The sequence below is a fragment of the Vicugna pacos genome, chromosome 16 (assembly GCF_048564905.1).
Source record: "Vicugna pacos chromosome 16, VicPac4, whole genome shotgun sequence".
NCBI classification, from domain to species: Eukaryota; Metazoa; Chordata; class Mammalia; order Artiodactyla; family Camelidae; genus Vicugna; species Vicugna pacos.
Window position 1 is genome coordinate 53,451,023 of NC_133002.1, and position 25,850 is coordinate 53,476,872.

A 25,850-nucleotide genomic window follows, 5' to 3' on the forward strand; every position below is an offset into this window, starting at 1 on the left:
TGTCACATTTCCAATGTGAGATTCATTCTCCCCCAGCTCTGAATTGCAAACTGTTACTTAAATTTTTTTGACTGAAAGACAAGTCTACTTTCCCTTTGACTAGTCTAATTTCATTAGACTAAAAGGACCAAGAAACTTCCAGTGGCTTTCTTGTATACAATTCAGTCTTCAGTTTTTTTTTCTCAGTGGTCTTCTGGATGGGCTTTTTATTTTCAACTGCCTGGGGACATCCACGAGGACTGAGACAAGACCCTGGGTTTGCATCCTGCAGTAACAATATGTTTGATGATTTAAATGGCTGTCAGTCAAATAGTGCCAGTAGGATATTTCTTAGATTTCTTGCCTTGAACTTCAAAATGTAAGCCAAGCTATACAGATGGGTGGCTCACCACACTAGCTTCATAGACAGTTACAATCATCCGGGCAACCATTTCTAATATTCTTAATGAAGGCCTGAAAATAGTGGTGCCCCTCCCCAAAGATGAACAGTCCCAAACTGAGACCCTCATGAGAGATAGCAAGATAAATAACATGACATGTATGAAGATAGGTCACAAAATAACCAAAAGATAATGGAAGATTAACTCAAAGCAGGACTAAAAGAAACCTTCCAATGTGCAAAGACTTTCAGAGTAAGTCCGCAGATAACAGTCTATCAAATTCTGATAGAACACGTTTATTTTAGGGGGACGGCTATAGCTCAGTGGTAGGGTGCATGCCCAGCTTCCTCTGTGAGGACAGATCTGGGTTTTATGCTTATTTTAGCACTCACTGTACAGCCAGCCCTCGAGCGGTTCCAGTCGTTAAGTGAGCAACCTAACCAGCATCCATCTCTTGGTCTCAAGATACCAAGAGGGAAATTTTGGTGAGCTGAGATGGCCCTTTTATTGGTAAATGTGTGACCTTGGGAAGGTATATGTGTACACATGAGATAAATAATTACTTTAACTGACAGTACTGATACTTTCAGGGAATCCTGCGTTTATGTAAGCGTGGCAGCAAGCCCTCTAATCATGTAGTTTTGTGTACGTTGTCTGTTTTTAAGATGCTTAAAATTATTAAGTTTATTTGCTTAATCTAATTTGATTAATTAGATTTGCAAGAGTTGCTTAGGTGCTTGAGAAAAATCGGTTCATTAAATTTCAAATCTTGTCTAAGCGTTGGGAGAATCCAATTTATTCAGACATCCTAAGGAAATGGATAAAATCTAAGTATATTAAATATCTGGGAATAATTTAATCTGCTAAATGTAATAAAATGTAAGTAAAAGGGATTGCTTTATGTTTTCACAAAACAGATTAGAGATTAAAAGATCAACAAAGACACCTAGTTTAAAATATGAATGTGAATTAAAACATGAGTAACTGTCAGTGTTCCTTCTGTACTTGAAAACTCCCAACAGATACGAAAAATAAGTTACTAACAAATTTTAGTACCAGGTTTCTTCTTCATTTTTAATATGAGCCACTCATTATTCATTTATCAACATTCAATAACAAAGTATCCATTTCAGTGTACAAAATGAAGAGTTGTCTTAATTTTTCAGTTCTTAAAGCTTGTTACTAATAATAGAATCATATTTATTTTTCTTAAAGGGCAGCATTGAGAATTACTTACATATAACATATTATGAATAAAAAATAAGAAAACTTTTTACCTTATAAGAATAGCAGATATAAAAATTATTCACCTGAGAATAAGTTCTTTTCATTTTAGGTAACATGTTCTCTCAAGAAAGAAAATGAAAAAATCAATGTTAGCAGTATTAAAAATACATTAAGGATAAGCATTTCTATTTTTAAAAAATTAATGCATATTTATGTGTTACATAAAAATACAGCATGGTATTTCATCAAATTCAGAGTACAAAGGAAATGCTGCTATAACGAACAGAACAAGAATAAAAGCACGACAACACTTAACCCCAAGTAGAACTGTGCTCCAATAAACAGTACCACTAGCAACACATTTGTTATTATATTAGAGTTAGTTATGTAAGTACCTATCTTTCCTACTAGATCGTAAGATCTTCCAGGGGCAAAGTGGATAGTTACCGTTCTATCCAAAGAACCCATTGCTTGAACCATGATCTCTAAACGGTTTGCGGAATTAAATTACTCTAAAGACAATTTAATGACTAAAGTAAAATATTGATTTAAGATATAGTTTGGGCCAACTTAGAGGAAAAAATGCTTTTTAAAGAAAAGCTATGGCCTTTTACTGAAAACAAACTGGAAAAAAAAAAAAACGAAGAGCCCACAGAGGGAAACGTAAAGTACACTCATCGTCACGTTCTTCATGACCTTGTTCCTACCTAACACTGCGTTAGTCACTAACCACGGTCACTCAGTAAGGTCCAGGCTTTGCTTGTAAAATTTGATTGTGGATGGAAAATGTAAGCTAGGAGATACTGCTTTTTCTAACTTTTTCCTAATAGGTGTATTTATATTTATTTGTATTGGTATAGGGAAAAGTTTTGAGATCACAATTTAAGACATTTTGAAATGAAGTAATATATGTTCAAAAACATAAAGTGTACAATGTCAGTAAAGATAAACTCTTATTTGACCTGTCACCTTTTCTTCCCACCCTGCTTACCTTTGCTTTCCTAAGGATTAGTTAAATTATACTTCTGAATAGGAAAAACTTTATTATTGTGTGAAAAAATGAGAACAGAACATTCTGACAAATAATTTAATTCATGACCAAAATATATTCACTCCAAGTATGTAAAAACTTAAAAAAATGCCTTTAAAAAAATGCTTGCAAGAGCACCATAATAGTAAAGTAACTGAAAGAACTTAATAGATAGGAACGTGATTATGCCTGGTCAGCATAGCTACAAAAACACATCCTGAAAGAGAAGCCCGCCAGTATTTATATGAATGTCACACACTAAAAGATCTCTCTTTAAATTGATGACACCAGTTAGCAGTGACTTGCTTAGAAAATGCAATGTACTACTTATTATCTACAAAGGTAAAGATTTTCATTCAAATGTTTCTTGACTTACTCATCACGCAGTACTGAAGTTCAGTGTAAGTTACAACTTTTATTTTAGTAAAGATGTCAAAGCGAGTGTCTCAGGTGAAGGATCTGAAAGTTTGGTATCACGAGGCAAGTGACTTGATAATAAAAGATTAAAAACTAGTGCCAACTAAATCATACAAGGGGAAGTAACTGCGCTGTGGATTGCAAAATCCAAGCAGAGACTGTAAGACAGCTCGTTAGATTAGTGAGAGGACCTCCAGATGGCGGGTAGAGAACCCGCTGTCAGGAACGCGCAGTGAGGTCAAAGCAACGGAGGGAAGTACCAGTCACGTACCTCGTGCTGGGGCTGAGAAAGGTACGCTATCGTACACCAGCTGCTGGAGCCTAAGATCACAGACGTCTTATACACAGTAGAGCGAAAAGTTTATTAAGTTTTATCTACGTTCGCTAATAATGTCACTAAAGGGTTTGGCTCTTCAAAGTAACTCAGTACCAAATCCTTCCGTTGTGACTGTTGTTCTTTAAGACTCTTTGTAATGCAATAATCACACTCCTACCATGTTTGTTTCCGCAGAGTTAATACTTTGAGTCATCTGGCTGAAATATGTCAACTAATATTATTTATACTATATTATACCCATAGTCCATACATGGGTTCTACGAGGAAGTATTTCTAAGATTACATTAACCATACTCTTACTTCAACTCTTCACAGAGTGAAATTCTGGTTTCTTATTAAGGAGAATTACGTATGATTTATTTCTTTAATTTTTAATTTAAAAATGTTTTTGCATGGGGAGGTAATTAGGTTTTTTTATTTTTAGAGGAGGTACTGGGGATTGAGCCCAGGACCTCATGCGTGCTAAGCATGCGTTCTACCACTGAGCTATACCCTCGCCCCTATGGTTTATTTCTAATCCTTAATTTAACCCCCAAAAGTTTATTTATATCCCACCACGTTCCAAAGTGAACTGAGGTGAGTTAATAAATAAATCCACACACTGATATATTTAAAACTCTCTAAAAGAGAGAGATTCAAATAATAAGGTTTACCAAAAATGATTACCCAACAAATTATTTTATTCTAGAACAAAATAAAATATGTTCTTTAGAAAGAAGATGACAAAATATTTATGTCTTCCATGAGGGGTGGAGGAGAAGGTATGGTTTAATTTTTGCAACTCTATAGATGTCTGTCATTCCAGCCCCAAACAGTCAAAAATTCAGACTATTACATAGTAAGATCCTAGACACAGCCTTCCACAATAATTGAAAGACCTCTGAATTTTACTGTAGGCAAAAGACTTCATATACTTAAGTTACTTATGTTTAAAACCACCTACTAGAACAAGGTCTCGTCTCAGTTATTATGACTGATAAGTGCCACCTAGTGGATGTCCCTGTAAACCTCTATCTGCAATAAGACTTCAGCTTTTTATTTAGAATGCCAATTGTGATTCAGTTTCTTTTAGAAATTAAGAAGTAAAAGCAAGACACTTTTGCTTTATGTCTCTGTTCTATGTATTAATTTTGTATTTTTTTTAATTTAGATTGGGACATTACATACTTATGTAACAAGATGGTGTAAACTTAAACATAAAGATGACGGCTCAAAATAAAATCATTCTATCGCTATTTCTTCCTATCATAAATCCAGAAGCACTGTTTCTGAAAGGTGAAAAAGAAGGTATTCAATTTTATATACAGACTACAGTTCAATATACTTCAGATACAAACATGCAGTTTCAAATAATTATACGTAAGTTTTTTTTGAAGAGAAGTAAAACACACAACCACATCATTTCAATTAATGATGCCGGGGAAAATCCCAATGCTTTCACAGCTCTTCAATTACCAAACAATAAGCTTTTTAAACCAAAGTTAAAATAAAGTGAAAAAGAAAGAAATTCAGTTAAGCCCACTGAGCAATACAGATTCAAAATACTACTCTATCCTCCTGCGTTCTTTCCCACCAAAGTGCGCTGTTTAAAGTCCCACAACTGTTGTCTTCTTCCTCTTGTTCTTTAGCGAGTTCTACAAAAACCTAAATGAAGGTAAATAAATTAACACAGTATTCTGTACTTCGATTATCTCAAAACATTTTATTTAACTAAATCAAAAATGATACAAGGCCATATCTAATTTCAGTAACCACTTAAAAGTATCAAGAGATATAATGCCATTAATATTATTTAAACAGAATAATCTCCATTCATCACATATAAAGATGAATGTTATTTTAGAGGATTAGTAGATTATCTTTTGATTAATATATAGATGTAGCACCATCATAAAAATAATTTATAAATATTTAAGCAATGTAATTTCAGATATGCTAATATGAAATCCCATCCATCATGACTCATTTTCTCTATGAAACTGAAATCAAAATACACAGATGATGGAGAACCTCAGGTTGTTTATAATGTACAGAGTTTAGGAATATTCTATAACAACTGGTTTCTGACTCACAATCTCCTTCCCTCTCAAATATAAACCCAGACAATTAGATATTAGACACTTTCTTCTGCAAAGGAACTTTGTAAATTTAACTTTACAGTACCTGTTCCAACGTTGCCTGAGAGAAGCTATATTCTTCAATGGCAAAAGTATGTTTAGCTATTAAAATATAAACAGTATTTTACTTGTTAATATTTTAAATAATAAAATGGCAATAACTACTGAGTGGCTAACAATCTTTTTAAAAAAAGAAAAAAACAACAACAAAACAACTCTATAATCAATTCATTTCAGTCTGAAGCTGCCAAAGCATGTCACCTTCCTCTCTCTCGCTTCCTTCCTCTCCCCGCCCCTACAGTTCTCTGCAGCCCTAAGCGCTATGTAATGGTACTTGCCTTATTCCACCTTTTCCAGCCATCTCCTCTTTAACCCTCCTCTTTCTTCTTCCACATTCTTCCTTTCTTTCATGTTTCTTTTGATCCCTGCTCTCTACCTCCCATTCCCCAGTTACAACACAGCCTGTTCTTGACTTCTTGAACCGGAATCTGGATATTGGTCATGTGTCCATATACTTTTTAATATTTATTTTAGTTCCTTTTGCAATCTATTCCAATATCATATTTCTGGTTTTCTATTCATTCCTTTAATTTAACTCTCCCTAAAGACTTCAGATGTTCTCTTTAATCATAAAGAGAGCAGCAGGAAATAGCGATTGTTCATAGTAAGGATTCAAGCAATTCAAAGCTCCCACTTCTGGACTGAACCAGTGAGGGCTAATTAAGCTGAACTTTCTCAGAGACGCAATGTGAAAAATCGCGGTGATGTCCGCTGGAGACAGTAAGGGTTTACACTACAAAACCCCTAGGGTATCAGTATTTGCCTCTGGCTTAGATAAATTAATAAAGGGTCATCTTCTTACTTACCACAGTTTCTACAATAAAAACTGAGTCCCAACTTCTAAACTTTTTAATAAAATTCTTTCATAATTTAAAAGCCACCTTACAATGTTTTTCAAATATTACTTACCTTCTTCTAGCTTAGAAAAAGATTGTGAAAGGGACTGAACATCCTCCTTAGGAATTTTATAAGCCAAAATAGAAGAAAAACTGAAAATAAAGGTAAAATATAGGAAAATTTAAAAATAACTACTATGGGTTCTGAAGCTAAAGTTCAACATTTTAAAAGTTCAAAATTAAACTCCAGTAACTTATTTTGATACTATTTAGATAAAAATTAATTATCTAAAATCTTAAAATATTTCCATGCACAATAAAATAACTCATTACTACTAAATAAGAACTTTAAAAATTTTAAATAGTATCACACAGTGAAAGATATGACATTAGGTTAGATATTAAACACCAGTTATCACACATTAGTCCAATACTGGTGATAATACAGACATTTTCCCCTAATCTTTAATACAATAATCAATTTTAATGATTATTGATCTACAAAGAAATATAAGTAAAATTTTAAAATCTTTACCTTTCCTGACGGCTTGCATTTGGGAAAATATACTGAATTTCTCTTTGAAGACGATCTACTTCTAGGTTTTCTATCCAGTCCTTTAATTTAATTTCCAAGAAGTATCCTTTCCCAAATTTGCTCTTCAGATGTTGAACTGTCCCAATACATCTGTAGTAATTTTTAAAAGAAAGAGCAGATATAAAATAACTTGACAGTTTCAAAGATGATTTCTCACTTAAAGATGAGTTAAATAAAATTCTTGTGTTGGAATTCTCATAAATTAATATAAAAGTTGCAGATAAAAGATAATACAGAAAGTCTCCATGTGCCCTCACCCAATTTCAACAATACTGTTGTCTTATATTAACAATGAAACATTTGTCAAAATTAAGAGACCAACATCAGTATATTATTATTGACTTAAACTGACTTTGCTTGGACTTCACTGGTTTCTCCACTAATGTCCTTCTTCTGTTCCAGGATCTACCCAGAAAACCTCATTGCACTGAGCTGTCACGGGTCCTCAGTCTCCACTGCTCTGCGACAGTTTCTTATCCTTTCCTTCTTTCTCATGACTTTGACAGTTCTGAGAACTGGTCAGGTGTTTTCATATAATGTTCCTCAATTTGGGGTAGTCTGATGTTTTTCTCATGATTAGACTGGGGTACGGGTTTTTGAAGTGAATAACATGGAGCTGAAGCACCTTTCTCACCACGTACTGGGGGTTCGTGATATCCAAGTGGCATTGCTTGGCTGAGGGAGTAATTGTCACGTTTCTCTACTGTAAAGGTACTATCTTCCCCTTTCCAAACTTTAGAAGAAGACTAAGTCCAGACTACCCCTGGGAGAGACATAATTTGGCATCTTTCTATAAGTAGATTTGCCTCTTCTCCCACATTTATTTATTCATTCATTTATTTATATGAGTATGTTGATTTATACTCTGGGTTATAATCCAACACAATGCCTAACAATTTTTTTAAAATAGCAAATACCATGCCTAAAAACTAGGCCAATTCCAAATGCAAAGTAGCTTGCCAATTCTTGGAAAATATTAACGTATTTCCAAGTAATTCTACAGAAAGCTAACTGAAAATTCAAACAAGGAAGCATTTTTTTTAATATTTAAATTAATATGTATTACTCTAAGCTTTTGAAACGATGGCATTCAAAATCCACACCTGCACCCCACCCCCACCCCCCGCCTCCTACGTGGCATGCTGCTCCGACATCTACCTTAACTGCCCAGACACCATGACAGCCACCCGGTCACAGACAGCCTCGGCCTCCTCCATGTAATGAGTGGTCAGAATGGCAGCCCGCTTCCTGTTTTTAAATGCGGTTCGAATTGCTCTCCTACAAAATGTAAGTAAAACAAAAAGAAGAGGAAAAAGAAGCTGAATGCTAATGAAAATACCTAAGTTTTTAAAAATCCAACTATTTGGTTAAGTTAAATCTATCAAGTATCAATTGCTGGAGTTATTTTATTCTGCCCAACTATGACTTTTCTCTTCTAACCCATTTTACCTTATTTTTGAAAGCTTGCCAAAGGGAAGAAATTTTGTGGTTTCAAATATTTCTATGGGTTAAAAAATCACGAACCAACCAAAAACTGCTGTCTTTTCATGTTTTAACAAAAATAGCCATAGAACTATAGGGAAACCTTAACATGCATCTAAACCAAACCTTACACTTGGAAATCTAGGCTCAAAGAGTTGGTCAACTAATTAGCACTGTGAATTCCTAGAGAGTTTAACATAAATTCAAGAAAACATTATTATGAAAAAGGTAATTATATATGTCCACTTACATATGTTACTTTAGAAAAAAACATTTTAAACACTATTTAGATAACAGTATTCTCATTTTTTTCTGGAATATATAATATATTATTAACACCATAAAAATGATAAAGTTTATAAAAAATTTAAGGGGAAATCTCTAGAAATCAAAATATAATTTTTAATTATTATTTTTTAATTTTATATAGGATTTTAAATACAGATATATAACCAGTATAAAACCTTGAGCTACAATGAAATAAAATTTTCCTTTTATTCTAAAGTACATAGTACAATGTGTCTCCAGTGTCTTCAAGGTCATACGTACCACATGTGCTGTTTGGCTTTAGGGTCCATACCCGTAGATGGTTCGTCTAGCAGAGTAATAGGGGGATTCCCCAGCATGCTCAGTGCAAAACACAACTAGACGGAAAGAAAACAGAGGGAGGGGAGAATCATAAGGCCTCCCTAGAAGAAATCCTATCAAGATAGTATCAGGTACTAAGCTATCATTAAAATATACACGTATTTGTTGTTTAATAAAAGTACCTTTCGCTTGATTCCTGCAGGTAGTTTCTTTACAGTTTTCTGAAGATGTTCTTTTAAATCAAGTGCATTTGTTATTCTGCAAATCAGATAACATGAGTGTACAGTGATATACATAAACACAGAAACAATTGTTTGTGACCGCTGACATTGTTTTTTTTCTAGGACAGTTATTCAGTTAAAGTTCATTTTAAATAAGTATCTTGATTAAAAGGTTCACTCTAAAGTAAAGTTAAGTTTTATGACATTTATGGATACATTTATTCTGTAATTAAAAATGTTTCCTTTTTATTTTCGTAGCTGTCAAAATTTGCTAAAGAATGTAAGAAAAACTAATGATTATTTTACATGAAAATTCTGATCCACGGAAATGCCTGTTATGAAATTTTAAAACTATAGAGTGTAAGCCTTTCTCCAGGTAACAAAAGGTTTCTAAAGAAAATTATCTTACCGATTTATGACCTCTTTCATGTCACCTGCACTCATTCCTTTCACTGCTCCATAAATTTCAAAATGTTCCTGTAATGTAATATCTGGCCACAGTGGGTTTATCTGAGGACAGTATCCCATACACTTACTGGAATCATTGTCTTCAGTTGGGTCTGAAGAATAATCTCCTAGAAATACCTACAGAAATATAAATCGATATTAAATAACTATTTTTTGCTCAACTTACATTGTAAAGGAAGTGGCACGTGGGTTAATTCAAACTCTGTCCTAGAGTCAGGGTGATACTAGGTCAGATTTTCACTCCTTTCTGATGAAGAAAGGACATACGCAGCTAAGCTGGAGTTCAGCGACATGGCCAGGAAGGGTGATTAGGAAGGCAGGGCTGTGTGGGAAGGCAAGCTCAGTTTCTACTAGGAGGATCGGGGGCCCCACTGAGAGGTGATTTTTGAGCCAAGGGAATAGTGAATATGGTCATTTGGTTTTCTATAGGGTAAGGAACAGCCAACATAAAGAACATCGAAGGCAAAAGAAAAGCATAAAGTGTGCCTGGCATTTTCCAGGAAAGCAATGAGTCAGTGTGGTTGGTGTGAAGTAAGCAAGGGGGAGAGAAGCAGGAGGAGGGGGCAGAGCAGTTCTGTGGGGTTTCCACAAAGTAGAGAGTAGTATGCTTACAGTCAACGACTAACTGATGGCAGGGTCAAGACTAGCTCCTATATTCCCTGAAGTTAATACAATGGTCTTCATTAAGTGAGTGGACAAATCACCCATACTTGTAATAATCATAAAAGCAGAAATTCTGTATGTGTGTGTTTTGTATGTGTGGTATGGAAATTTCACTGTGTACATTATTCTCACAGACAACCAAAAAGATCATAATTTGAATTAAGATACCCTAAAAATTAAATATTAAAATCATAAAATTTGAGCATCAAAATTCTATTTGTCACTAGGAAGTGTGTTTTAATTAAAAATATAAATCATATTCAACATATCCCAACCCTTATATCATACCTGGCCTGAAGTTGGTTCTAGATCACCAACCAGAATATTAATAATTGTGCTTTTGCCTGCACCATTTGGACCCAGCAGTCCCAAGATCTCGCCTAAAGGAATTGAAAGAAAAATCATCATATGTAAATCAAACTAAAAAAGTGAAAATTGCTCATCTGGAAAAGTTATTTAAGAAAAAAAAATTAAATACCAGCCTTTTTTCACACAGAAGGAGACATATTTATTTGCCACTTTCTTTACTCTTCTTGTAAGAAGAAAATCTTTCTTGTCGTCATATTCTTTATGCAAATTGTTGACCATAATGGCTGGTTTCTAATAAAGGAAATAAAATTTTAAAAGAGTAAATCAGGTACCTATTAGTAAATGACAGGCTATCTACACCTCAGGTCCACATCACAAGAACTGTATTTGCTAATAAGGGGTATTATATAACTAAATATCCATTTATGACTGAAATAATGGCTGATTCAAAAGCAAGTGGACAAAAATATTTTTTCAAGACAGACTTTTCTCAGGTTGATTCACATGGAAAGGAGAATATTTTTCAAAGTAACTTCTGTGCAGGAGGAACTGATCGTTGCACACGGCATATGAATCAGCAATAAAGACCAAATTACCTCCTCACAACAGTGGCAGCTCATCAACTCTTTGACCTTCAGCCTTTCAGCTTTGACATCCTCATCTTCATTCTCATTGCTTGCTGGTTCTGGAAATTTCCTACTTTTGGACTTTTTTGAAAGGTTCCTAATATATATTTTCAAATGATTAAAATGGTAAGAAATCCAAGCACGACATCGAGAAAAGACTGAAGAAATATATCAGGTCTTAAAGGTGGAAATTACAGAGCTATTTTTCATTCACTGATACCAGCTGGATATTATCTAAATTCATTCATTTTTGCAACAATTATTTATGACTAGCATGCATCAAGCACTAACTCACAGAAAGACAAAAAGATAGAAACAAAAACACAGACCCTGCTCTCAAAGAATTCACATCTTACATCTTGGGTGCACATGAGATTGCCCAGGCAGCATGGATACAGAGGGCTGGTCAGAATCCACAGGACACCACAAAGGTAGGCAGAGGGAAAAGTGCTTCCAGAGGAAATTCTGAAGTACTATTAAGAGAGCTAAAGAGGCAAATGGAAGTTGACATTATGGGGGGGGGGGCGGAGAAAGAGGAGAAAAGTTTAAAGAGGAAGAAGTCAATCATATTAAAGGCTGCAGATTAAAGAAGTTGAGTCTTGTCTACTTGACAAGACAAAGTGGAAGTCATTAGTTATCTACTGAAAACAGCAGCAAGCAAGAGGTAAGTAAGTAAGAGCAGAAACCAGAGGGCAGGGAGGTGAGAAACTGGAGATGGAAGCTTTCTGGCCATGAAAGGAAAGAGAGCTGGGATAAGAGCTAGTGAGGAATTCAGGCTTAAATGAAATTTGAGTTCTGAGATCTATTCCTTTGTTTTATAGGAGAAAGGTAACCCCCTCCCCAAAGGAGAAAATACTCTATTAAGATCCTAAAGGGAAAGATACAGAAAGAGAAGAGAGACTGAGCAACACCCTTAAGCAGACAGAACAAATGAAGACGTGGATAACAGGAGGGACACTGTCCTCTGGGACTGGGAAAAAGCAAAAAATGACGGAACATGTGGATAAGTGTAAAAATTTTACAATTTATGATTAGGTGCTTCTGTTTTCTGAGATGGGTGGCAAGATCATCTACTGAGAGGTGAGAAATGAGGTGAGGTGAGGTGAATCTGAGAATCTGAGCTATACAAAGAAGGCTTGGGATAACAACAGAAAAGAAAAAGGAAGGTGCTGAGAGGTAAACGTGCAGGGTTACCAACAGCGTTAAAGCAGGGCTATGTGGGACAGAAGTGCAATATCATTAAACTGTACTTTTATGTTATTTTTTCTCTAGCATATAATTAAATTCACCAAAAATTATGATTCTTAGTGGACAGGTCAAAGAGATACAGAAGTTTAGGGTGCTGAGAGAGGGTGACAGTGATGAATCATGTGAGCAAGGCTGAAAGAGGAAAAAGTAAAAATGGATTAGCTAATGCATTCAGGAGAAAAGAGAAAACTCAAGGGTACGAAGCCACAGGAGACGAGTCCAACAGGACAAACAAGATGTGAAAGCTAGAAAAATAGTTACTGGTAGAGCTGGACACTGGAGTTTAAGGTTTTCCAGATGAAGTGAAGAGCAGTGATGGCACGGCTCTGATACCAACAGATGGGGGAAGGGGAGCTAGGGTGTTGGAACGGTGATCTGTGTGGATCCTGAACTCTCTCCCAAGTGACAGCAGGAACAAGGGCAAAGATGAAAAGGGCGAGCACCTGGATGTGGATGTGGGGAGCATCCGGTGGTTAACCAATAACCATCGTACATTTATCAATACTTTCCAGTTTTGTACAGAATGTTAATACTCAGCAAATAAACAAATATATGAGAAATAGAAAAACAGAAATTCAGAACCAATTTAATTCCAACAGCCACATTTCAGTAAATAATTCCCCTTCAAATTTAAAATATCCTATGAGAAGAATATGCAGAGACTTAGAGAAAGTATTTTCAAATCGTATCTGATAAGAGATTTGTATCCAGAACATATTAAGAACTCGTAACTCAATACTATAAAGATAACCCCATTTCTTAAATGGGCAAAGGATTCAAACTGACATTTCTCTCAAGTAGATATAAAAATGGACAATAAGCACACACAAAAAGATGCTCAACATCATGAATCGTTAGGGAAATGCAAATCAAAACTACAATGAGACACCAATTCACACCCTGAAAAAGAGCTAAAATCAAAAAGACAAACAATAACATGTATTGGCAAGAACGTGCAGAAAACAGAACCCTCACATGTTCCTAGCAGGAATGCAAAATGGTGCAGCCACTTTGAAAAACAGTCTGGCAGTTCTTCAAAAGGTTAAACACAGGACCCTTTAATTCTGTTCCTAGGTATCCACCCAAGAGAAATGGAAACATATGTCCAAACAAATACTTGCGCACAAATGTGCATCACAGCATTACTCACAATAGCCAAAAAGCAGAAACAACTCAAATGCCCATCAGCTGATGAAGAGATCAAGTGTGGTATATCCACACAATGCAGTGTTACTCAGAAAACAAAAAAAGGTCATGAAATGCTGCTACATGCTGCAACATGGATGGACTTTCAGAACACCATGTTAAGTGAAGAAGCCAGACAAAAAGAGACCGTATCTCGCATAATTCCACTTTGTGAATGTGTGAAATAGGCAAATCTAGAGAGACAGAAAGTAGACTAGTGGTCAGACAGGGTTAGCGGGCAGCTGAGGGAGGAAAGGGAAGTGACTACTATTGGTACAAGGTTTTTGTGGTGATGGAAGTGATCTAAAATTAGACTATGATGATGGCTACACAACTCTACAAATAAAAAATAAATTTATAAATAAAAAATTAACTGACCTGAAAAAGGGATCCTTTCTTAGTGATCTGCCCCCATATTTTTTCTCATAGTACTGCAAGAGGAAAATCCACAGCACACACTGCAGGTAAGGCTAAAAGAAAAACATGTAACAGCTCATGACAGTCATTTGGGTTTTTTATTTTTTCCTCTATACCAACAGAACCAAAACCACATACATCAGGTTCCTTACTATCACCAGAAAAACTCACCACAATTTTTTCTGCATGTCATACAATGAGTTAAGAATCAATGTTAATACAAACCAAGGTAGATTTTTAGTAAAATGATCCTTCATGTATTTTTCTAGCTCTGTAAAGTTCATTTGTTGTCAGCTTCATAAACTATAATTTTTTAAAAAAAGCTTTGCTTTTGTTTCTATGGAAGTCAGAATTATTATTAAGCAGAATTAATGACATGTGCAAAAGCCAAGTATATTAAAGTGGACACATTCAGTAAGTGAAAGGTTTTACCAATGAAATGCACATTAGCTAAGCTAGCATTAACTAACACACTTGACTTTTTATGCACCTTCATTTTTATGCAACAGGATAAAAACTAAAATAGAGTGGAAATGATAGAACCAAACTATTCTTAAGGTCATATGCTAACAGTTACTTCTTACCGATATAACAGCCACCAAAAGCCTATCCCATGGGTTGTAGGTGTCCTCACTTTTCTGATTATTCTTCCAAGAAGCCTAAGACAAAAATTTTTGAAAATTTATGTGGTTGGGTTACTGCGATATAATATTTGGCCTCTGACAACAGTTCCTGGCACAGAAGTTCTAAAGCCCTTGGAATTTCCCGAGTGACAGAGGTGACAGGAGTGTCATTATTTAGGACAAGCCCCACTCAACCTCAGCCGAGTTTATACTAATGACGTTTATACTCCCGAAGGATGGAGGCAGATGGCCAGAGGGACCAGCCACAGACTGGAGAGCTGGAACTTTCAGCCCCGTTTATTCACCGCCTGGGAGGGGAGAAGGGCTGAGACAGCTTAGCTCATCACGCCTGAGTAATGGAACCTCCATGGAGTCTCACACAGCATTCCGAGTGCTTCCAGCTTGGAGGACGTGGACGCACCCACATGCTGCGAGGGCGGCCTTCCAAACTGCATGGGGACACAGGCCTGGGCCTCTGCACTGGGGACCCTTCCAGACCTCGCCCTGTGAACCTCCTCTGCTGGCTGTTTATTTGTATACCCATGATGATAAACCACTGACAGTAAATAAAGGGCTTCCCTGAGTTCTGGGAGCCATGATGGCAAACTACAGAACCTTCTGAGAAGGCAGTTCACGGGAACCCTTGATCTGTAGCCAAGTCAGAAAGAAGTGCGGGTAAGCTGGGGACCCAGTGCTTGTGACTGGAATCTGAAGTCAGGGGACACCCTGGCGGACTGCATCCTTATCCCGTGGGGTCTGTGCTAACTCTGGTTAGTATCAGAATTGCTTAATGTGAGGGGAAAACCTACACATTGGGTGTCAGGAGCCTTGTGAGCAAAGGAAATGATTTTCTTTCAGCTGCAATACGTAGAAATATTTGGATTAAAATTTTTTTAATGTATTTTGTTCAGCAAACACGTCTTCTCTGTAAACTTGCTAGTTATTAATATTAATAGCCATGTTTTGTAGTTAGGTTAAAATCTTCCCCACCCCAAAATATTCCTATCAGAGCGGGTATAAATTAAACTTATCAACTGAAGCCAAAAAGTGTGGGGGGTAGAGGAGTAAGGAGGTTTCTGAGTAGAATTAATCAGTGATCATCTTTAGACAATAATTCATCAACTAAATTTTTTTCTAATTACACAGAAATTTTTTTCAATTAATAAGGCAGAAGAAAACAATTTGTTCCTTCATTTTTTTTCTTGTTTTCTCTCATCCCTTTATAGTGCAATACATTGTTTAATCCTTGAAAACGCCCCCAAAATAAATACTGACTGCAGTCAGATCATATTCCTAATTTATGTACATTGTTTTGGGCATGAAAGAACATGTGGACACAGTCCTTCTCCTTTGAGAATTGGCAGTTTAAAGACATGCTGGAAAACACCCCACAGTAATTTCAAATTGCTGCATTAATAATATTTAAATCAAGTAGCAGCAGCCAACTTGATTTTTTTTTTTTACTGTTTCAATATAAGAACTAAGATCTCAAAGATTAGGCTATACTTATTTATAGTTTTCTAAAAAATATTAAAACACCTGACAGACCTACCTTTATGAAACAAATCAGGCAACCTAGAAGGGGGTAGATTGGAATGGCTATGCAAAAGGTGTAATGAAGAACAGCTGTGACCGTGTAGCCCATAAAGTAAGTTATTTCGGTGACTGCAATGCAAGCCAACGCTGTCTAAAGAAAAAAATGAGAAGACAAGGGAAAAGACGTTTAGAAATTTCATACCAACTTACTGTGTGCCTCAGCATTAACTATGCTTTTAATCCTCTAAGAAAACACGGAGCCACAGGAGATACTCAGCCCGAAAGTGTCAGAGCCCTGGTACCAGATGTTTGTAGCTGGCATCCTTGCTGTGCCAGCTGTGAAATGCATTCAGTGTCATCCCTTCATAGAACAGATGGTACGGAAGACAAATATACACACAAAAAGGTGCTGCTAGCTAGCTGTCTTAAGTTCTGCACACTTAGAAAAGACACAGCAACATTTTGGAGTATAATCATGAAAAGGGCTCACTGCTTTCAAAGGACGTGCTTTGAAAACCTGAGATGAAATAATACAAAATGTGACTTACCACGGAATAGATAAATGACCAAAATTCCTTGGTATTTAAAATTTTTTTAAAAGTGAAAGAAGTCACATAGGTAAACAGAATAACTGATGGAACATAACCAATGAGGCAAAAAACCTGTAAAACAGAAATGTGTATTTTTATTAAAAAAATATGAATAGCTAGCAATATGCATGATGCAAAATACTAGTCACATTAAAACATTAAGAAATTATTCTTCAAATTGTATTGCTCAACAAATCACTCCAAAAACTGAAATTGCGGTTACTCAACGAGCTACCATCCACATTTCTCCTAAATTAGTAAAACTCACGCTTTTAAAACTGTTAACCCAACCTTGAATAAGTTATTTAGACTAAACACTATTTGTAGGTCTTTTTTATGTCAAGTAAAATGCTATCCAGAGTTGGTTACAACTTTATCAATCTCAATCAAGTATTAGCTAACCTTTAACATACAGTGCTTAATGCATTTTATAAATTATTAAGAAAAACATTTATTAATTTATAAGGTAGACATTAATATGCAAAGTCACTGTGATCTCTGGCAAAACTGCTAAGTTTATTTTTAGCAACCACAGCCTACCTAGCTGTTTTCTTTTCTCTAATATAACTCATAGGAAGGGGTCAAGTATCATTCGCTGACAAATGAATATGAATGCAAATTACTCTTCCTTACTTACCTAAAGCCATATTTTAAACTATGGAATAAAGGGGCTTCTTCTTTGTGAAATTATTTTCAGGCATGGAGACAAAGAAGTGTTTAAGTGCGCCTGATTACACACAAGTAGGCAGTTTACATGAAAAACCACCTTAGTTTCAAGGAACTACTTTATAATGGTAAATTTATGTTTCCAAAAATTGCTTATATCAAAAATAGATTAAAAAAATTTTTTTAACTATACTAAGTATCTTGCAATAACCTTTAATGAAAAAGAATATGAAAATGAATATATGTATGTATATGCATGACTGGGACATTGTGCTGTACACCAGAAACTGACACACTGTAACTGATTGTACATAAATTTAAAAATTTTTTAAATATATCAAAAATTCCTTATAGCGGTATAAATAGCATTGATTTTAAGTATCATATACAATAGTTAAATAGATTCTGATTCTATTTTTTGTTAAAAAATAACATCAAAATTACTCAGCCAATTACCACATTTCTGAAGATTTAGTTTTAAAAATTAACATTTTAATTACAAATAGCACGGGTATAATGGATATTAACTTACCACAGAAAGGAACTTTGCAGGATAAAAATATAATCCATAATGAAATGCAAATAAACTTCCTAGCATCAAAATAAGAATGACAAAAAATAAGGGGATATCAACAATAGCTTGTCCAATCCAATATGCAGATGGCAAAAGACCCGAAAGTTTAAGTTGAGTATAAGCTTTGATCTAAAAATAAAAGGGGAAAATTGATTACAGCTTTAAACATCTTCCAAACAGAAAGCTCTAGCAAATTACTGTAGAACTCTTTTTTTTTTATTGATTCATAATCATTTTACAGTGTTGTGTCAAATTCCAGTGTTCAGCACAAAGATCAGAGAGGAATTAAATACAATAGAACTCTTCATTTTACATCAACAAAAAAATCACATTCCCAGTCAACACCTTACAGCGAAATGTAAATTCCACTCAGCCTTTAATGTTGGCTCACTATTTCTGAAGTACAACAATCTCAAAAAATTTTTTCAGCATCAGAATACAGCAGTGCTTCTGACAAACACAAAACTAAAAGGTAAAGGTGTCATGGGGGTTACTGCTGTGCAAAATACACCTGCTTCTGAAATTCTGTGGAAACAGAGAAAAAATATGTTTAAGAAAAAAGATTCTCACTTTTAAATATTGACCTTTCACGAAAACACTAGTACATGGCCAAGAACCCCGATTTACACAAGGCTTTCAGCTTAAGTGTGAAATTTTGTGCTGATGATACATTGGAAAGCCTTTTACTCAATCTTGTGTAGCACAAATGTTAGCTGTTACTACTACACAAGTGAACAGCATTTTCATCTGTACCAGCAGTAAACTTAAATGATCATAGATTTCCTCATGCTCTCATGCTTTCATTATTTAATCTAAAATTGTTTAAGTCTTCCATAAATTCAAATACCTAACAATCTATTCAGTTGATTTTTGTCACCTATAAAAACTTCTACTCCTAACAATTAAGGGTATTATATGAAAGAGCTTGTCGTAGAGGAGGTGAGAGAGGCATGGACTATAAAGATCAGTTAAGAAGAGGAGAAATGATTTTTAAAAATCGACAGCTTTCGTGTTCAATGAATTAGAAGAAAAATATAAATTCCAACATAAGTCTAAAAACGTAAACCAAGTAAAATACAGTTATTTTGGATAACCCATGCTTCTGTCATCCATACACTGCTGGTGGGAATGTAAAGTGGTTTATCCACTCTGGAAAATAGTTCAATGACTTCTTATAAAACTAAATATGCAATCACCATACGACGCAGCAACTGTATTCCTGGGCATTTATCCAAGAGAAATGAAAAGTTACGTTCAAAGAAAAACCTGTAGCAAATGTTCACAGCAGCTTAATTCGTAACAGTCAAAACTAGAAACTAACCCAGATCCGCACCACAGAATACCACCCAGCAATAAAAAGGAATAAACTATTGGTAAACACAAATTAGACGAATATCCAGGGAATTATGCTGAGTGAAAAAAGCCAATATGCTATGATTCCCTTTACACATTTTTGAAATACCAAAATCATAGAAATGGAGAACAGGTCGGTTGTTGCCAGAGGTCAGGGAGGGAGTGAGGTGGATGGATGTGTGGGCCTGGAAAACACGGCAAGAGGGAGCTTTGTGGTGCCAGTGCTTCTCTGCACCCTGACTGTGTTGATGTCAATATCCTGCTTGTGATGCTGGACTACAGTTTTGCAAGATGCTATTACTAGGGTACAGTCAGGGGGTCAGGGTACATACGATCTTGCTGTATTACTTCTTACAACCTAATATGAATCTACAGTTATCTCTAAATAAAAATTTGCATTAAAAAGCATTTAAGTTGAAACAAGTAAGAAAAAATGCAACTGGCTAGTAAGTTTCAAATCTGAGTTGTGGGGGGTTATGGATACTTTTAATTTTCCTAATACTTTCCTATATTTTCTAGATTCCTATATATATATTTACAACAAAAAATTAAATATACTTTAAAAAACTCTCCTGAGACTCATGTATTAGTTTCACACTACAGAAAATTATTAAAAGATGTAACTGTCTGCTATGAGGCTTAACCTCATTAATAATCACCCTGTGTAAATTAATTTACATAAATTTGCTACCACTGAACTAAGAACAGACATGGAGAGAATGAGAATTTTGACTGGAGGAGTAAGACGGAGCCAGTCTCAGCAGAGTGAAAGGGGGAAAGGCTTTGAACAGCCAAAAGAGGACACGATCACTACCTGCCTGGTGGACGTCCAAAGAGAAAGGAGAAGAAGGCAACAAACAAACAAACAAACAGCAACGACAACAAAACACCAGGGATCTGCACACACAGCAGTTTTCCGAGGCCCTGGTGATCAAAATCATTTTCTACCTAATTTTTTTTTTCATTTGACAAAAACTAAGTGCCTTATACATTCAATACATTCTTTGAAAGGTTAAAAAAAAAAAAAGAGGCAGTTCACTGTACCAACTAAGAACTTAAGGATCACAGTCAGTTCCTAGATCTACTACTTAAACCAAGCTACGGCAACACATCATATGAACGCTCCATCCTCCATCTCCTGACCCACAAGTGGGTAACAGAAAACTCACCTCACAGTGCTGTAAGGATGGAAGGACATAACATTTAAAGCACACGGCTACTGTATAGCACTGGGAAATATATTCACTATCTTGCAGTAGCTCATGGTGGAAAAGAATATGAAAATGCATATATGTGTGACTGAAGAATTGTGCTGTACACCAGAAACTGACACAACATTCTAAACTGACTATAATTCAATAAAAAAATAATAATAAGGTACATGGCAAGCACCCAAATAATGAGTGATAGCTATTACTATTACCATAAAAAGCGTATTTATACTCCATTTACTTACTCTTGAAATAATAATTGCATGTAAGTCTTACACCCACACAAAGTAGGTTAATTTTCTAAGATAAGCAAAGTGTACCGGTAACTTTTTAACTGAGTCATTACCTTATGATTCTCTGCATTTTCCATGGCAAAGTAAGGTGGCATTGCGGTAACAATAACGCCAAGTAAAGCTGCTTGAAAATACAGCTCAACTCTAAAAACGATGTCTGTAATTTCCTGAAAGACAACCCACAGAAGAACAAACAGAGCTGGGAATCACTTTACGTCAAATTATTACTTTTGGAAAGACTATCAAAACCTCTGAAGAAGTACGTCAGGACATCTATCCCAGACAGCAGTCTCCGTGCAAAAACAGGTGGCAGGGTTAAGATGCAGCAAGCTACAGAACCAACTCTGACACTTACTAAATAGCTACATGATCCTGAACAAATTATTTTCTCATAGGAGTATACAGAATAATAGAGCATGTAAACTGAGCTTCCCCATCTAATGAAAAGTAAGAACGTACATGAAGAGCAGTTAACATGTCCACCTGCGGTCCTATGCAATGAACATGACTCTCTCAGAATGACCTTTGATGCCTTCATTGGTTGCCTGGACTGAACTATGAACCAGCTGGGATCGTGGCACCCTCTTCTTCTCCATTGGGAAAAGTTGTCCCCAAGCTCACCTTCCTATGGAACTAGGAACTTCTTATTCCCAGCAGAGGAGACTATAACTCCCACAGGCCCTGGATGCAGGTACAGGCAGCATGCCTTCCCAACCAGGTAAACATCGGGTGCCCCAAATGCAAACTACCCAGAACCACCCTCAACAAGGCCATTTCCTCACCCTTGTTCTTGAGCAGATACGCCCACGGGACAGGGAAGGCACTCCAGCAGGCACACTGGCCCTGGTACACACACACGTTCCCCTACCGCACGATAATGTGGAGAAAGAGTGCATCTTGTTTTGAGTTTTTAGCAATGAAGCAAATTTCTTAATTCATGCCATACGATTCTGGACACTTTGCCTGAAACTCTGGCACAGTGTTTCAGGCAAAGTGAAAGATCCAGATAGAATCAACAAATATGTAAGCTGAGCAGTGTAAGAAATGGAGGTTAATGAGATTACAGCTGAATTCAATTACACAGAATCTGATAAAGGAAGGGGGAAATGTGGAACACTGATAAGACTGTATCTTATTAGGAAAATTGAGCTTTAAAAAGTCTCATTTCTTTCCCTCTGGTTTTAAAAGATGGTCGAGTATATATGTCAATGAGTGATGGAAAATACAAGCTGCAAGATCTTTTGTAAGAGTTATGGATACATACAAATGTAGCAGCATCGTAAAAACATGTACGGGAATTATACATTTTGAACTGTGGTTACTTCATGGAGGAGAGAAAGAAACAAGAGGGATACACTAGAGGTTTCAGCTGCACCTTTAAGAAGAAGTATGACAAGATACTAACATTTGAAATATTTGGGTAGTAGATACATGGTTGTTTATTTTCTGTAGGATTAAAACACTGCACAATAACAACAACAAAAATCCCAAGGGATCATCTACAACTTCAGTGATTTCTACATCACTTATGCACCGGTGACTCACAAGTATTTACCTCCTGTCCACAAATCTCTCCAGATTCACACATCCCAATGCCTACTACATGTCCATCAGGCAAATGCCACCAGGACAGCCACTAACTCCGTAGGCTCAGAAGTGAAGTCAGTTATCTCCATTCCATCAAAACGAAGCCAAAATCCCTCTTTTGTCTATACTCTCAAAATTGGTGAAAGATACTACTATGCACCACTTTTCCCAAAACTGTAAGAAACACGAGGATTTCTTTTCTCCACCTCACAAATACAGCAGTGATAAAGCACGCCACACATTTTTTAACATCTTTTTCCTCTATCTCTGTTGTTAGTGTCACTGCATTAACTCCGACGCTCCTCTCCTCTCATCTGAACTATTTACTGATCTTTACACCTTTCTTTCCTCTTCTCCACCACAGTTCCCCCCACAGAAATTCCCTGGCCTCCCTGGTGCCAGTGATCTTTTTAAAATGCAACTTTGATGTTCTTTGTCCCCATGTCTATTTAATCTTCGACGTGATTTCCCATTTAAAAATGGCAAGAGTTGGGGAGAAGGTATAGCTCAAGTGGTAGAGCGCATGCTCAGCGTACACAAGGTCCTGGGTTCAATCCCCAGTCCCTCCTCCAAAAAATAAATAACTAAATCTAATTATCTCCCCTCCAAAAAAATATTTTTTTAATGGCAAAAGATTAAAATACACTAAAAAAATTCAGGTGTAGATTACATAGCCATAAAGACAGAAAGTAGATTAGTGGTTGACTAGGGGTGGGCATCAGGGGAAACAGGGAGTGATTAACTGATAAGTACAAGCATTTCTTGGGAGGAGCGATGAAATATGAAACTGTGGTGACAGTCGCAAAACTGGAGCACAATGGAAATCACTGAACTGTACACTTTTTATGGGTAAATTATATGGTGTATGAAGTACATCTCGATAAAGCTATTAAAAAACAGTATGAGGGGAGGGTATAGCTCAAGTGGCAGAGGGCATGCTTAGCAATGCACAAGGTCCTGGGTTCAATCCCCAGTACCTCCTCTAAAAAAATAAATAAATAACTAGACCTAATTACCAGCCCTGCCCCCCAAAAAACAGTACGGCAACAGAAAATAGAAGCTGCTATTACAGAAAGAGATTTGTCCACTTGTTTTTCAATATATGAAAAACAACATAAGGATTGAGAGAAAAATGTTGAGTATTTTTCTGGAGACTTAAGTGAACTTTCATATCTATAACCCAACAGTCCTACCTACAGGAAAAATGACTGTGTGACTTCTCAAGGTTCAAAAATCCCAATATCTAGATGTTAGGTGGACAATATTTCATTTTTAATTATCTAAATTTTTCTTCTGTGATTAACATAAAAAATGCTCACACTTTATGAAAACATCAGTACCAAGATAATCTCCTTGACCCTGAAGTAAACTCGTACTAAAGAATCCTAAAACCAGGATGTGAACCATCCCCAGCTCAAGTTTTCAGACTAGGAGACATCACGAGTTGAACTTCTACAGAGTTCATCTGTGACTGTCACTTGGCTTTTAGTAGTTATTTTACACACACACACACACACACTTTTAAGTTTGCTTACTTGAAAGAATGGGGTATTCCAGATCTGGATGCTTTCAGTCACGTTGGAATGATAAAGATAGTAGTTACTAATGATATTCATCAATACAGGTAAAGAATAAACCATAGTACTGTTGAAAACAGCTGTAAAAACATAGTCCTACAATTCAAAAAGAGAGAGAGTTGTTACAGACTATACAGAAACACAAATGAACACATAAATGATTGCTATGTACCAAGCTGCTCTCACCAATCAAGGTAATTCTCACTAATGATACTGACATCTGATTCAACAAATCACAGAAATAATACCCAGTAAGAGATAAAGACAACGTGGTTTGGGATCTGGATATTTTGATATTTGAAACAAAAAAAATAACAAAAATAATTAAATTCCTCATAGGTTTACACATTGGTCCTCCACTAGGGCATAAAATACATCATAAGTCAACACAGCTATCTATTTCCAGAAGTAAATTTTAATTTCCAACTACTGAGGTCATATCTGCAAATGATCACTTTGAGAGGAAATATCTTAATGTTTCTTAACTTTCAAACGGGTATTCATTCATTCACATACGTTCCTCTTACCTTTTCTGCCTGCATCACATTTAAAGCTGCACTATGGGGAGCGGCGGACACATAGTCACTGTCATTAAACATCGTCACCATTATGTTCTGGTTTGTGAAAAAGCTAATAAGATCACTGATATCTGAGTCTGGTATTAGCAAATAAGAAAATAATAAACAATCAGTTTAAATGAGAAACAGTCTTCAAACAACATTGGAAAGAGCTCTCTTTTAAAAAGAAATATTGTTATCTTCACTAGCTAAGACATGATTATGAACACCGGCTCTGGAACCAGACAGTCTGCATTCAAATCCAAGTCAATACATACACAGGCCTTAGAACAGAACGTGGCAGGCACGCAGTAACTGTGCAAATTTTAGCTGCTACTGCTACTAATAGTACATTGAAAGTTTACCCATAATACTCACATGAAATCTGGTTAAATAGTGAGAATAAAAATCTATCTGGTAATTTTACATAACAAGGCTCAGAAACGTAGATGCGAGGGTGCGGAGTTAGGTAACATTGCTCCTTTGAGGATTTCTGTATGCTCTGAACAGACAGATTTTATAAATGTCATCTGCCTTACAATATTAAAGCATATAGCCAAGTCTCCACTTATAGTCTTGTAAAGTGCCCGGAGCCAAGGGAGAGACTTTGAATCCTGTCAGGGGTTTAAATCTATGCCAACATGCCTGATGAATGGAAATAGTACCTTGCCCATCACCACGAAAGCCAGGATTCAGGGAAGGTCAAATGTGACTTTGAGAGAAATCAAAACCCAACAGAGGAAGACACTGTCAGTAACTGGGCTGTATGGCAGGGTGGCTCCGAGTCAGCACCAAACGTGAGCGTCAGAAAGAACGGTGCCTTTAGTGATATGCTTTTCACTCCTAATCTAGTGATCGCTCACCTCCAGATGCCAGCGTGGCTCTGTGCTCTTGAGAGAGAGCTCTATTATAACGGAAGGAACTGAACCAACTGTGAGACCAAAAGCTCTGCAAGGAGGGCAAGATCTCACCCAATATATACACACAAAGGCCAGTGACTCCTAAAGGAAACGTGCCTTCAGGGCCAAAAAGGCCCAGGAAAAGATAAGATATAGATATATTATATATATATATATA

General features: G+C 36.1%; 1 protein-coding gene across 3 annotated transcripts in view; it reads right to left on the reverse strand.

Annotated features, from left to right (window-relative positions):
• Positions 1–4,053: 4,053 nt before the first annotated feature.
• The window catches only part of ABCA5 (ATP binding cassette subfamily A member 5), a 60,287-nt gene continuing 38,490 nt past the window's right edge, over positions 4,054–25,850 (reverse strand). For all 3 annotated transcript variants that reach the window (XM_072939482.1, XM_072939481.1, XM_006199344.4), the window contains exons 21-39: positions 24,744–24,871; positions 24,175–24,312; positions 21,106–21,219; positions 18,154–18,324; positions 16,914–17,027; positions 16,382–16,516; positions 14,791–14,865; positions 14,168–14,259; positions 11,327–11,453; positions 10,904–11,021; positions 10,710–10,801; positions 9,700–9,875; positions 9,252–9,327; positions 9,031–9,125; positions 8,158–8,277; positions 6,940–7,089; positions 6,478–6,557; positions 5,555–5,610; positions 4,054–5,035 (exon numbers count right to left, since the gene is read on the reverse strand). In XM_072939482.1, coding sequence (XP_072795583.1) covers positions 4,928–5,035; positions 5,555–5,610; positions 6,478–6,557; positions 6,940–7,089; positions 8,158–8,277; positions 9,031–9,125; positions 9,252–9,327; positions 9,700–9,875; positions 10,710–10,801; positions 10,904–11,021; positions 11,327–11,453; positions 14,168–14,259; positions 14,791–14,865; positions 16,382–16,516; positions 16,914–17,027; positions 18,154–18,324; positions 21,106–21,219; positions 24,175–24,312; positions 24,744–24,871 — 2,165 coding nt within the window. In that variant the 3' untranslated portion in view covers positions 4,054–4,927. The remainder of the gene's footprint in view (positions 5,036–5,554; positions 5,611–6,477; positions 6,558–6,939; positions 7,090–8,157; positions 8,278–9,030; positions 9,126–9,251; positions 9,328–9,699; positions 9,876–10,709; positions 10,802–10,903; positions 11,022–11,326; positions 11,454–14,167; positions 14,260–14,790; positions 14,866–16,381; positions 16,517–16,913; positions 17,028–18,153; positions 18,325–21,105; positions 21,220–24,174; positions 24,313–24,743; positions 24,872–25,850) is intronic.